Raw genomic sequence first — 15,093 nt, forward strand, 5'->3', positions numbered from 1 at the left:
AAGGAACAAACCTGGAGAGTTTAACTCATAACCTGGATTTGAAATGCAAGTTATAAATACTCACTTTTGTAGAAATACATTGCAATTTAAGTTGAGCATGCTAGACACATGGATTTGAATGATAAAATATTAGTCACCTATAATACAAATCTTCTGTATACTTGCCAAGAAGATTGTGTTCCTACCTATAGGTTGGAAGACTTCATTCATCAAAGCTTCATTCACTGTTGAAGAACTGACATTTCCAATATGAGACCAACTTTGATATATTGCTTGCAGCAGAAGTGTCTGTGCTCTTGTAGCTTGAATTGTGAGATTTGGAAGCTCAAATATGCCTTCAGTTATAGCAATTTGAGATCTTTTGTTCCTGCATTTAAAAAATTGAAAGAATAACAATACAGTAAATAGCATTTACAATAACATACTTAAGGAATTAGGTTGCAAGAGAAGAAATGGTATATATTCAAAATATTTTACAATTAAATTTCACTCAAATAGGCAATTCTAACTTTAAATAAGTTTTACCATTTCAGAAACTCTTACAATAATAACAAAATATAAAAATATAAACTAGAAGAATGTCCATAAACATATATTCTATTCAAGGAATTATAATTTTTTCAACCAAGTCAATCATCAAAAACAACACTGAAAATAATACCAGTTAACACTTATAGAGGATTTACTAGCAGATCTGCATCACTGTTCTAAATGTATTGTATCTATTAGCTCATTGAATCCTGTCATAATAATCCTATGAGGGAGGTACTATCATTACAGTTATTTTTTAAATGGGAAAATCAAGACACACATAGATAAATTAAGGTACCAAATGTTATAATACTAATAAGTAGAAAAATTGGAATTTAAAGCCAGGCAATCTGATCCAGAGCCTTCTATCCTATATTTCCTCTCAAAAGTATTTGTGAAGTATTTACATTATACTCAGATCCCTACTTAACAGTGCACAGAAAATTACTTTTAAACTTCTTCCCTGGAATATCTAATTGATTAATGCTTTATTCATCTGGTTCCATGACTGAAGTATCTCACATAATCAAGTTTTCCAAATAACAAAAGAAACATTTAAATATGTTTATAAACAAGTTGGTTGATACTGAACATACAAGATAAAGTAGAACAAAAAAAATAAAAAATATGAAAAAGCTATTAGGTTGTTACTGCAGTAGACTCAGTCACCCCACTCTTTCCTCAACCCCACAAATTTCCACCAATTTTCACTTTCCCAACCATATATCCACATACAGTGTTAGACATCTCTTGTATATCACCTTTAAAGCCTCCTTCCCCATCTTTTATTCTAGCCAGTGCAATAGACACCAATTTGATGCAGACTTTCACTGGCATTGCCTAAGGCACACTGAAGTGTAAGACACCACTAGAAACTACTTTGCATTCATGTATGCAGAACCTGGAAATGTAGAGATAAATGTTTCCCCCTTTTCTTCTCCTGATTGGCAATTCTGAGATGCATTTCTGAAGTCTCTTAGGAGGTCTCAGGAAATCGAGAACCAGGAAAGAAAGAAGGCTAGAGTAATTGGACAAAGCCTTAATGAGCTATGGGACAATATCAAACAATCTCGAATAGGCATAATTGGAGTCCAAGAAGACAAGAGAGAAATGGCGGGGACAGAAAAGGGGTGCACGCACAGGTAGCAGGGGATCAGAAAATATATTTAAGGAAAGAATGTCTAAAATTTTTATAAATTTGAAGAAACCTATAAACCCAAATATCTAAGAAGTTCAACAAACCCCAAACAAAAGAAATTTTAAAACACACCAAGACACATTACAGTAGTCGCCCATATCTGAAGGGTATACATCCCAAGACCCCTAATGGATGTCTGAAACCATGTATAGTACTGAACCCTATATGTTTTTCCTATACATGCATACCTATGATAAAGTTTAATTTATAAATCAGGCACAGTAAGAGATTTAACAACAGTAACTAATAATAAGATAGAACAATTATAACAACATGCCAACATCACTACTCTTGTGCTTTGCAGTCATTAAGTAAAATAAGGGTTACCTGAACACAAGTACTGGAACACAGTGACAGTCAATTTAATAACTGAGCTGGATGCTAAGTAACTCATGAGTGGGTAGCATACACAGCATGGATATGCTGGACAAAGGGATGATTCAGGTCCTGGGCAGGACAGGGTGAGGGAGCATGCAATTTCATCATGATGCGCAGAACAGCAGCAATTTGAAACTTATAAATTGTCTTCCTCTGGGATTTTTCATTTAATATTTTCAGTCTGTGGTTGACCACAGGTAACTGAAACCTTGGAAAGTGAAACTGCAAATAAAGAGGGACTATTGTACAATCAAATTGCTGAAAACCAGTGTTAAAGAGAAAAATCTTAAAAGTAGGCAGAGGGTAGGAAAACACATCACATAAGAAAGAAACAAAGAAGAAAATGAAAGCAGACTTCTCATAAGAAAATACGCATAACAGAAAATAAGGAAATAATATTATTGAAATGCTGAAAGATAAAAGAAAAACTTTCAACCTAGAATCCAAAATTCAAAGAAAATAGTTTTTTTCCTTTTCTCTTCAGCATTTTAGTCTTTTTTTCTTGAAACACAGTGACTATACATTTGTGGGGTACAGAGTTACATTTCAAGGCATGCACACAATGTGTGATGTTCAAATCAGGGTAATCAGCATATCCATCATTACAAAACTTGATCATTTTTTTGTGATGAGGACATTCAATCTCCTATCTTCTACCATTTGATAACATGCAATATATTAATTATAGATATCTAGCTCAACTGAATACCAACAGAACTTATTCTTCCTATCTAGTTGTTTTGTGTCCATTAACGAACTTCTTTCTATCCCACCTCCCCCTTCTCTCTTCCCATCTCTAGTAACAACAGTTCCACTCTCTCCTTCTGAAAGCTCAATTTACATTACTTTATTTGTTTATTTTTAGTTTTCACTTACGAGTGAGAACATGCAGTATTTCTCTTTTTGTACCTGACTTATTTCACTTAACGTAATTTTCTCCAAGCTCAACCATGCTGCTGTAAATGGGAGAATTTCATTATTTTTATGGCTTAGTAGTATTCCATTGTGTATCTATATACCACAATTTCTTAATCTCACTGTCCTTGGTGGACACTTAAGTTGGTTCCAAATCTTGGCTACTGTAAACATAGCTGTGATAAACATGGGAGTGCAGGTATCCCTTTGACATGACGATTTCCATTCCTTTGGAAACATAAAAAAGAAAATTTTTTTCTTTTAATGTAGGTAAAAAAAACCCTTTCTATGACTAAAAGTTAGGAAGAATGCCTCACTGGCATATGTCCACTAGAAAAAAGCTAAAGAAAATTCTTCAGGTTAAACAGATATGATACCAGATGAAAATCTTTGTGGATCTACACAAAGAAATGGGAAGAGTGCTGGGAATGGTAAATATATGGGTGAATTTTTAAAACAGAAGAAAGAAATAAAAAATAAAGGAAAAGAAAATCAATATCTTCTAAAGAGATTAAAGAATTAACTGCTTAAAGCAAAAATAGCATATTTTAGAGTTCAATAACATATATAAAAGTAGAACATATGACATCAATAGACCAAGGACAGGAGGAGGAAAACGTGAAGTATACTGCTATGAGGTTCTTATATGATGTATGACATGGTAGAAAAATTTAAAGGCAGCTGTGATAAATAAACTCTAAACCCTGGAAAAAATAAAGCCATAAAACAAAAAGGTAGCACTAATAAAGGCAATGGTGGAGATGGAATAAAATCATAATAATGGAATTGTGGAGATGGAATGGAATCAATCCAAATGAAGTCAAGAAAAGAAGAAAGAAGTAAACAAGAGAACAACTAGAAAACAAAGAGCAAGATGACAGACTTAAAACCAGAACTATATTTATATTAAATACTGAAGTTTAATTTATTATTTATTGTATAGATAAAATAAAATTGAAATAAAATTACATAATAAATGAAATTAAATAAATAAAATTTTAATTTATTATTTATATATTTAGTTATATTAAATATCAAAGTTTAATATTGAATGAATCACAGTAAGAACAGTGAGCTATCTGATGCTTTCATCTCATTGCATCCCCCATTCCCCAACTCAGCACTGGCACTGAAAAACACAGTCCACATTACCAATACATGCAGCAGTAACACAGGAAGCAAAAGGAAGGAAGTCCTTATTCACAAAGAATTGTGGTTGTTTGTTCTGACCTGTCTGGTGGCTACCTGGAGGACCAACTTAAAGGGCTTGCTTTATCTCTCTCTTAATTCAGAACTCTAGCAATACTAAAATAATTACCCAAGGAAAAAAAATTGTAGAAAACATGTACTGGCAAATGTACTAGTCCTTGCTACATGGGACAATGAATAAGAGATGGAGGAAACAACACCAACCAAAAGCTTGGGCTGGGACATGATGCTTTGGGAAATAACAACTTTGAAATTCTCTGACATTTTTGGGGAAAACAGAAGGCCACATGCACATCCATGGTAGTGTGCATGCAGAGTAAAAACCAAAAAATGGACCTAACCTCTCACTTCAGGCTGACTTTCAGGGTCTACACAAGAAAGAAGAGAAGGCTAAGGCAGAGCTGTAAACTTCCTGGGTGAGATTTAAAGGTGTTCTCCATCAGAAACTATGAAAGCCACAAGGCAGTGTAATAAAATATTCAAAGTGCTGAAAGGAAAAAAGAAAAAAGAAAAAAAGAAAAATAAAAAGACTATCAACCAAGAATTCTAATTCTGGCAAAATTCTCTGTCAAAAATGAGACAGAAATTTCTCAACAAAGGAAAGCCCAAGACCAGAAGGCTGCACTGCTGAATTTTACCAAACATTTAAAGAAAAATAAATACCAATCTTTCTCAAAGTCTTACAAAAAATAAAAGGGGGATTCTTCAAGATGGTGGTGGCTGCGGCGGTTGGCGTGGAGTAGCTGAGGTGGAAAAGGTGGCCACTGGGCCTCAGGCAGCCGGGAAACTTGTGGACCTTCCTCTTGCTGTCTCTTAAGGGAAGACCGATGCTGGTGGCCAGTCATGGGGGCTGACCGCCACTTTGCCCTTGGCAGGAGAGGCTGCCTCATTTACAAGCAACAGCTTTGAAGTATGGAGCAGGAAAAGAACTGTTTCTTAGCTGCAAAAGCGAGTCTCTAAACAGGGAACACGGCACCAGGGCTGCTGTGGATGCAGCCAGGATCCCGGAGGCTGGGGCCGCGCTGAAGGTGGCCAGCTGCCCTATTCAGGATTGGAGGTTTCAAGCCGGCATAAAAGAAGATTCCTGGGAGCGCCAGAGCCGCGCCGCAGGACCAAGCGAGCAGCCCGAGGTGGCGGGAGCCGAGAACGGGGAAGGCGACAAAGCAGAGACAGAGAGGGAGCCGCCCAACCTGGCACAGCCCTGTGAATGACCCCCGACCCAGCCCTGCTCAGGGGGCTGATGCCCGCCCGGCTTCCGCCTGCATCCCAGGCCACTCACCGCCCCCGGGGCTGCCTCCATTTTCTCAGGTGGTGGCAGCTCCGGCCCAGCTCAGCCAAGCCTGTCCTCCTCGCCCGGCTCAGCTCCTCACAGAGCCTTCCCACTTGCTTGCCCCGGCGCGGGGCTTCCCGGGGCCTGCAGGCCAGCCTCCCCTCCCACTCCCTCCGCAGTTCTCTGGTGGGGCTGGTGGCATGGGGCATCCCCGGCCAGCGTCGGGAGGAAAAAGGAAGCACGGGTGGGGCCGACTGTCACTCCACCGCACCCTGGGCTCCAGCCCCTGGTAAACTTCCTGTTACTGGAAGCCAGATACCATTTCTGCGGCCACCAGTTTGGAAAAACGCCTAACCGATTTCTGGTTAGGAATAGTGTGGTTGGAGAGTTCCCAAGTCCGCTTGAACCTGCCGGAGAGCTGACTACGGGTGGGCACCGGACTCGATCCGGGCTGGGAGATACAAAGGTGAACCGTGTGCTGTGAGCTCCTCCCCCAAGGATCTCACGCTCTGGTGTGGGAGATAAGACAAGTACACAAATAACCGCGATACCAGAAGGAAGGTGATAAGTCCCGAGAAAGATCTACACAGTGCTACAAAGGCACCCAGAGCGACTGGACGTCTGTGCCTAGCAGAAACCTGGTAGGCTTCCTGGGCGAGGCGGTGCCGAGCAGGGTCTTGAAGGCCCAGCTGATAGGCGAGGGTTGCAGAAGACACGTCCCAGCCCAGCCCAGTGCGCACAGAGCAGGGAGACGTCCGGCTAGGGAGGCGGAGACTAAACAGAAACCACACACCCTGTGGGGTCGCCACTGCACGATCCAACAGCCCGGGCCAGAGCACACGGAACAGGGAGAAGTCCTGCACAGGAAGTGAAAGCTCAGCAGAGATCACACACCCTCCAGTACCGCCCCGTGATCCAGCAGCCCAGCAGAGTCCAAGCTGACCAGAGAGGTGGCTCCCCAGAGAGGCCCAAGATCCGAGGCAACCACACACACAAGGCACTAGAGGCCAACTGAGCAGTCACGGAGGTATCCATACCAAATTGGCAACCACAGTAACATCTTAGTTAGTCAATAGTCTCAAACCGATGGACTGTGAAATCCCCTGCCACAATGAATAAACAAAAAAAAAAGATACCAGAAATACAAAAAATCAAGAAAGTACACCACCAAAAGTTAATAAATCTCAAGCTCTAGATCCTATAGAACAAGAAACCCTTGAAATGACTGACAAGGAATTTCGAGTGATAATTCTAAGGAAACTGAATGAGATACAAGAAAACTCAGCTAGACATCATGATGAAACGAGAAAAAGTATACAGGACCAGAGGAGAACTGAATGAAAATTGAAACCAACAAAACAATACAAAAGATCAATGAATCAAAAAGTTGGTTTTTTGAAAAGATAAATAAAATTGACAAACCATTAGCATGGCTAACAAAAAAAAAAAGAGAGAAGACTCAAATAACAAAAATTAGAAATGAAAAAGGGGATATCACAACTGATTCATCTGAAATACAAGGAATCATTCGAGACTACTACAAACAACTCTACACCAACAAATTTGAAAATCTGGAGGAAATGGATAAATTTCTGGACACACACAAGCTCCCAAAACTGAACCGTGAAGACGTAGAAAATTTGAACAGACCAATAACAATAAAGGAGATTGAAGCTGTTATCAGAAGGCTCCCAACAAAGAAAAGCCCAGGACCAGATGGATTCACAGCAGAATTTTACCAAACATTCAAAGAGGAATTGACACCGATTCTTTACAAACTATTCCAAAAGATTGAAACGGACGCAAATCTCCCAAACTCATTCTATGAAGCAAACATCATCCTGATACCAAAACCAGGTAAAGATATAACCAAAAAAGAAAACTACAGGCCGATATCCTTGATGAATATAGATGCAAAAATCCTCACTAAAATACTAGCAAACAGAATACAGCAACACATACGAAAAATTATTCATCACGATCAAGTGGGATTCATCCCAGGGATGCAAGGTTGGTTCAACATACGCAAATCAATAAATGTGATACACCATATTAATAAACTCAAACACAAGGACCATATGATCATCTCTATAGATGCTGAAAAAGCATTTGATAAAGTTCAGCACTCATTCATGACAAAGACCCTCTATAAGTTAGGTATAGAGGGAAAGTATCTCAACATAATTAAAGCCATATATGCCAAACCCACTGCCAATATCATCCTGAATGGAGAAAAGCTGAAAGCTTTTCCTTTAAGAACAGGCACTAGACAAGGATGCCCACTCTCACCACTCCTATTCAACATAGTGTTGGAAGTACTAGCCAGAGCAATCAGAGAAGAGAAGGAAATAAAGGGCATCCAGATTGGAAAAGATGAAGTCAAACTGTCCCTGTTTGCAGATGACATGATCCTATATATCGAACAGCCTAAAACCTCTACAAAAAAACTGTTGGAATTGATAAATGATTTCAGCACAGTAGCAGGATACAAAATCAACACACAAAAATCAGTAGCATTTCTTTTCTCCAATAGTGAACATGCAGAAGGAGAAATCAAGAAAGCCTGCACATTTACAATAGCCAGCAAAAAAATAAAATACTTAGGAATTCAGTTAACCAAGGATGTGAAAAATCTCTATAATGAGAACTACAAACCACTGCTGAGAGAAATTAGAGAAGATACAAGAAGATGGAAAGATATCCCATGCCCTTGGATTGGAAGAATCAACATAGTGAAAATGTCCATACTACCCAAAGTGATATACAAATTCAATGCAATCCCCATCAAGATTCCAAAGACATTTTTCTCAGAAATGGAAAGAACTATCCAGACATTTATATAGAATAATAAAAGACCATGCATAGCCAAAGCAATGCTGAGCAAAAAAAATAAAGCTGGAGGCATAACACTACCTGACTTTAAGCTATACTACAAACCTATAATAACCAAAACAGTATGGTACTGGCATAAAAACAGACACACTGATCAATGGAATAGAATAGAGAATCCAGAAATCAACCCACACACTTACTGTCAGCTGATCTTTGACAAAGGCACCAAGCCTATTCAGTGGCGAAGGGACTGCCTCTTCAGCAAATGGTGCTGGGAGAACTGGATATCCATATGCAGGAGAATGAAACTAGATCCATACCTCTCACCATATACTGAAATCAACTGAAAATGGATTAAGGATTTAAATATACACCCTGAAACAATAAAACTTCTTAAAGAAAACATAGGAGAAACACTTCAGGAAATAGGACTGGACACAGACTTCATGAATATGACCCCAAAAGCACGGGCAACCAAAGGAAAAATAAACAAATGGGACTATATCAAACTAAAAAGCTTCTGCACAGCAAAAGAAACAATTAACAGAGTTAAAAGACAACCAACAGAGTGGGAGAAAATATTTGCAAAATATACATCTGACAAAGGATTAATATCCAGAATATATAAGGAACTCAAACAACTTTACAAGAAGAAAACAAGCAACCCAATTAAAAAATGGGCAAAAGAGCTAAGTAGGCATTTCTCTAAGGAAGATATACAAATGGCCAACAGACACATGAAAAAATGCTCAACATCACTCAGCATCCGGGAAATGCAAATCAAAACCACACTGAGATACCATCTAACCCCAGTTAGGATGGCTAAAATCCAAAAGACTCTGAACGATAAATGCTGGCGAGGTTGCGGAGGAAAAGGAACTCTCATACATTGTTGGTGGGACTGCAAAATGGTGCAGCCTCTATGGAAAATGGTATGGAGGTTCCTCAAACAATTGCAGATAGATCTACCATACGACCCAGCTATCCCACTGTTGGGAATATACCCAGAGGAATGGAAATAATCAAGTCGAAGGTATACCTGTTCCCCAATGTTCATTGCAGCACTCTTTACAATAGCCAAGAGTTGGAACCAGCCCAAATGTCCATCATCAGAAGGGTGGATACGGAAAATGTTGTACATCTACACAATGGAATACTACTCAGCTATAAAAATGAATGAAATACTGCCATTTGCAACAACATGTATGGACCTCGAGAGAATTATATTAACTGATACAAGTCAGGCACAGAAAGAGAAATACCACATGTTCTCACTTATTGGTGGGAGCTAAAAATTAATATATAAATTCACACACACACACACACAAAAAAAAAAAAATGGGGGGGGAAGATATAACAACCACAATTACTTGAAGTTGGTACGACAAGCAAACAGAGGGGACATCAGTGGGGGGATGGGGAGAGGGAGGAGGAAGGGAGGTTTTGGTGATGGGCAACAATAATCAGCCACAATGTATATCGGCAAAATAAAATTAAAAAATAAATAAATAAATAAAAAATAAAATAGAAGGGAACCTTTCCAAATTCCTTTTTTCAGGGCATTATTATCTTAATACCAAAGACAAAAACAAAAAAACAATAGACCAATATCTTTCAGGAACTCAGATGCAAAAATCCCCAATAAAATACTAGCAAATAAAATTCAGCAGAATATTGAAAGGATTATACACAGCAACAACTAGGATTTATCCCAGGAATAAAAGTGTGGTTTAACATAAGAAAAATCAATCAATGCAATACACCATACTAAAAAAGTAAAGGACAGTATAACATATTCATCACAATTAATACAGAAAAATCATTCATGATTAAAAAAAAAAAAATTCAGAAGAGAACTTCTCCAAAACAACATGAGGCATTTATGAAAATCTCACAACTAACATCACACTAGTGGTGAAACACTGAAAGCTTTCTTTTCAAGATCAGGAACAAGATAGAAATACCTGCTGTTACCATTCTATTCAACATTTTAGGAGAAGTTCCTGCCCATAAATTAGGCAAGAAAAATAAATAAAATGCATTCAGACTGCAAAAGAAGTAGTTAAATTATCACTACTCACAGATTACATGTTCTTATAGACAGAAAATGCTAGAGAAAACACATACCAAAGGGGAAAAAAACTATTAGAGCTAATACACAAGTTCAACAAAAATGTAAGAAACAAGGTAATTACACAAAAATCAGCTTTACATCTACACACCTGAAATGAACAATTTGAAAATGAAATTAAGAAAACAATTCTATTTACAATAGCAACAAAAAGAATGAAATATTTAGAAATAAATTTAAAAACAAGTGCAAGTTCTGTACACTAAAAACTACAAAATATTGTTGAAAAAAATAAAGACAAAATGAAAATATGGAAAGATATTCAAAGTTCATGGATTGGAAAACTTAGTGTTAAGATGGCAATATTCCCCAAATTTATCAATGGATTCAATACAATGCCTATCAGCTGCAGGCAGCCCTACCACCCAATAGAAGGCAAGAGCACACACAGGGACCTCACCAGGAGTTTCAAGCAGCCCTCCGCCTGACAGAAGGCAGTAGTGTGCCCAGGGACTGCACCAGAAGCCACAGGCAGCCCCCGAACAACAGAAAGCAGAAGCATGCCTGGGTATCTTAGTCCCTGCCACTGCCATAAACGTCGTTTCCAAACAGTTGGTCTGCTACTGCATCACCACAGCCACTGCTGCTGCAAGGGTGGCTCAGAAGCACAGCAGCAGCCATGGCCACAAAGCAGGCGGCCCGCAGACCACTCAACTGCATTGACACAAGGAGAGTTACCAGGGGAGTCTAGAAAAAGAAAAGGAAGTCTATCTCCTGAAATCTCACTCCAAATTCATAGAAGAAGCAACTGCTCTACAGATGACCAGAGTCCAATATAGAAATACCAGAAATATGAAAAACAACAAAAAAAAAAACTAAGAAAATCTGACAGCAACAAAGGAATACAATAATTCTCAAATACCTGACCCTATAGAGCAGAAATCGCTTGAAATGACTGAAAAGCAATTCTAAGCAACAATCTTAAGGAAACTCAATGCAATAACAAGAAGACTCAGACAATAAAAGAAGAGGAGAAAAGTATCCAGCATATAAAGAAGGAAATTTACAAAGATATCAATACCTTAAAAAAGAATGTAGCAGAACTCCTGGAACTGAATGATTCACTCAATGAAATAAAAAATACAACCAAGAGATTAACCAACAAGTTAGAGCAAGCAGAAGAAAGAATTTCTGATCTTGAAGACAATCTTTTGAAAATAACAGAGGCAGACAAGAAAAAAGAAAAAACAATTTTTTAAAAATGAAGAAAATCAAAGAGCTACCAGATAACCTTAAACACACAAACATCTAAATCATGGGTGTTCCAGAATGCGAGGAGAAGGGAAAAGGCACTGAAAACCTATTCAGTGAAATAACAGAAAACTTCCCAGGTATAGGGAGAGACACACACCTTCAGATTGAGGAGGCTCAAAGATCCCCAAAAGAAGCAAAACTCAAAGACCAAGAGAGAATGTTAAAAACAGCAAGAGAAAAGCTACAAGGGAGTCCACATCAGACTAACAGCAGACTTCGCAACAGAAACTCTACAAACCAAAAGAAAATGGGATGATACATTCAAAATACTAAAAGAAAAAAACTGACAGCCAAGAATATAATAACCAGCAAGGCTATCCTTCAGAAATGAGGTAAAATAGTTTATTTCCAAACAAACAAAAACTGTGGTAGTTCACCACCACACAATGAGCCCTGTGAGAAATCTTCAAGGGAGTCCTGTATCTGGAATCCAAAAACAATAATCACTACCACACACAAGAAAGAACAAAACCCACTGGTAGAACAAAAAAGCAAGTAGGAGACAGAAACAAAATCTGACTACCACAAAAAACCAACAAACATCAAAGACCAACAATAAAAGGGGAAGAAGGGAAGAAAGGAGCAAAGGCTATTTCAAACATCCAAAGGAAAATCGACAAAATGCCAGAAGTAAGACAATACCTTTCAATAAAAACCCTATATGTAAATGAATTAAATTCCCCACTCAAATGATGCAGACAGACTGACTGGATTAAAAAGCTAGACCCAACTATATACTGTCTTCAAGAGACTCACCTCACCTGTAAAGACACACACAGACTAACAGTGAAGGGATGGAAAAAGGTAAACCATGCAAACGGAAAGCAAAAACAAGCAGGAGTAGCTATTGTTATACTGGATAAAATAAACTTTAAGCCAGAAACCATAAAAAGAGACAAAGCAAGCCACTATATAATGATAAAGGGATCTATTCAGCAAGAAGACTAAACAATCATAGATATATATGCACTCAACACTGAGCCCCCAGATAAAGCAAACACTATTAGACCTAAAGAAAGAGATAGACCGCAATACAATAACAGCTGGGGACCTATACACCTCTCTCTCAGCATTGGACAGATCATCTAGGCAACAAATCAACAGAGAAACACAGGATTTAAACTATACTTTAGACCAATTGGACATGGTAGATATCTACAGAATATTTCATCAAACTTCTTCATAATTAAATGAGTATAGCTGTTATGGAAAACAGTATGGAGGTTCCTCAAACAACTACAGATAGATTTACCATCCAATCCAGCAATCCCAGGGCTGGGTATATACCCAAAGGAATGGAAATCATCTTGTCAAAGGGATACCTGATCCCCATGTTTATTGCAGCTCTACTTATAATAGCCAAGAGGAGCTGGCTGGTTAGCTCAGTTGGTTAGAGCACAGCCTTACAACACCAAGGTCATGGGTCTGGATCCCCTTATTGGCTAGCTGCCAAAAGAAAAATGTATAATAGCCAAGAGTTGGAACCAACCAAAATGTCCATCAACAGATGACTGGATAAGGAAAATGTATATATCCACAGTGGAATACTACTCTGCCATAAAAAAAGAAAGAATGAATTTCTGCCATTCACAGCAACATGGATTAACTTAGAGAAAATTATGTTAAGTGAAAATATCCAGAAACAGAAAGAGAAATACCACATGTTCTCACTCACAAGTGGGAGCTAAAAAACAAACAAATAATGAAAGAAGAAAAGATACAACAATCCCAATAATTTGCTAAACTTTCAAAAGGAGAGCACAGAACTGAGGCCACCAGAGGTGGGAAATGGGGAGCGGAGGAGTTAGTGAGAAATTGGTGTAGGGCCACAAAATATGATTACATTGTGTAATGTTAAACATACTAATTTATCCTGATTTGAGCATCATGTATTTCACACTGTATTTATATTCAACACTGTATCCCTGAGATATGTACAATCAATTGTTTCAGTTAAAAAAAAAATACAGTGCCTACCAAAATACAGCTGTTTTGAAGAAATAAATAAGCTAAACCTAAAATTCAGATGAAATTGCAAGGGACCCTGAACAGTCAAAACAAACTTGAAAGAGAAAAACAAAGTTGGAAGAAACACTTTCCATTTCAAAACTTAATACAAAAGTAATCAAAACAATATTATATACAAATCAATGCACTAAAACTGAGAGTCTTAAAAACAAACCCATACATCTACAGTTTTGAGAAGGGTGTCAAGACCAATCAATGGGAAAAGAATAGTCTTTTTAATAAATGGTTCTGGTACAACTGGATATTCACATAGAAAAGAATAAATTTGGAGTAATACTTCATACCACATACAAAAATTAACTCAAAATGGATAAAAGAGCTGAAAGTATAAAAATTTAAGAAGTAAAGAGGTAACAATCTTGAATTAGACAATGGTTTCTTATGTATGACACCAAAAGCAACAAAAGGGAAAACAGGTCAATCAGAATAAACAAGAATCTGAAACATGTATGTGAAGGGATACTGTAAGAGAAGAGGTAACATTCAGAATGAGAGAAAATGTTTATAAATCATGTATCTGATAACGGTCTAGTGTCCAGAATATGTAAAAAATAATAATAATAAAAAATTTAAAACCCATATAACAACATAAGGTATAGAGCCCAATTAAAAAAAAAAAACCATAGGACTTGAATAGAATTTGTCAGAAGAAGATACACAAGTGGCCAAAAAGACAAATGAAAAAATACTCAACTCAACATCATTAGTCATTAGGGTAATGAAAACCAAATAAAAATAAAGACCACTCCACACCCCTTGGAATGGCTATAATTAAAACAAAAACAAACAAAAAATCCCAGAAAAGTGTCAGTGAGGATGATGACAAACGGGAACATCACACACAGTGGTGCAGTGACGCATAAAGTGCAATTCGGCAGTCAGTCAAAAATCTAAAAATACTCAGTTGCCATATAAGCACAGCAATTATAGTCATAGGTATATATCCAAGAGAACTAAAAACATACAAAAAACTGTACATGAACGACAAATACCACATGGTCTCACTCATATGTGGAATTAAAAAAAAACAAAAAACAAAAGAGTGGTTCTCATAGAAGTAGAGAGTAGAATAATGGTTACCCGAGGCCTGGGATAGGAGGGGGACCAGGGAGGAGGAGAAGGGTTGGACTAATGGGTACAAAACTGTGCTATCTACTCTAAGTGAATCATTGTGCAGTATAAGCATGTACTGAAACAACATACTGTACCCCACATAAACAAATATAAATAAAACTGAAAAAAAAGTACATGGATGTTCATAGCAGCATTATTCTTAATAGTCAAGAAGTGAAAGCCCAAATGTTCACCAACTGCTGAATAAACAAAATATTATCCATATAAAGAAAT

General features: G+C 37.7%; 1 protein-coding gene across 2 annotated transcripts in view; it reads right to left on the bottom strand.

Annotated features, from left to right (window-relative positions):
* VPS13B (vacuolar protein sorting 13 homolog B) overlaps positions 1–15,093 on the bottom strand; it is a 794,525-nt gene that overhangs the window by 642,572 nt on the left and 136,860 nt on the right. For both annotated transcript variants that reach the window (XM_063079322.1, XM_063079323.1), the window contains exon 17: positions 186–367. In XM_063079322.1, the coding sequence (XP_062935392.1) occupies positions 186–367 (182 nt within the window). The remainder of the gene's footprint in view (positions 1–185; positions 368–15,093) is intronic.

The sequence above is a fragment of the Cynocephalus volans genome, chromosome 15 (genome assembly GCF_027409185.1).
Source record: "Cynocephalus volans isolate mCynVol1 chromosome 15, mCynVol1.pri, whole genome shotgun sequence".
Taxonomy (NCBI): domain Eukaryota; kingdom Metazoa; phylum Chordata; class Mammalia; order Dermoptera; family Cynocephalidae; genus Cynocephalus; species Cynocephalus volans.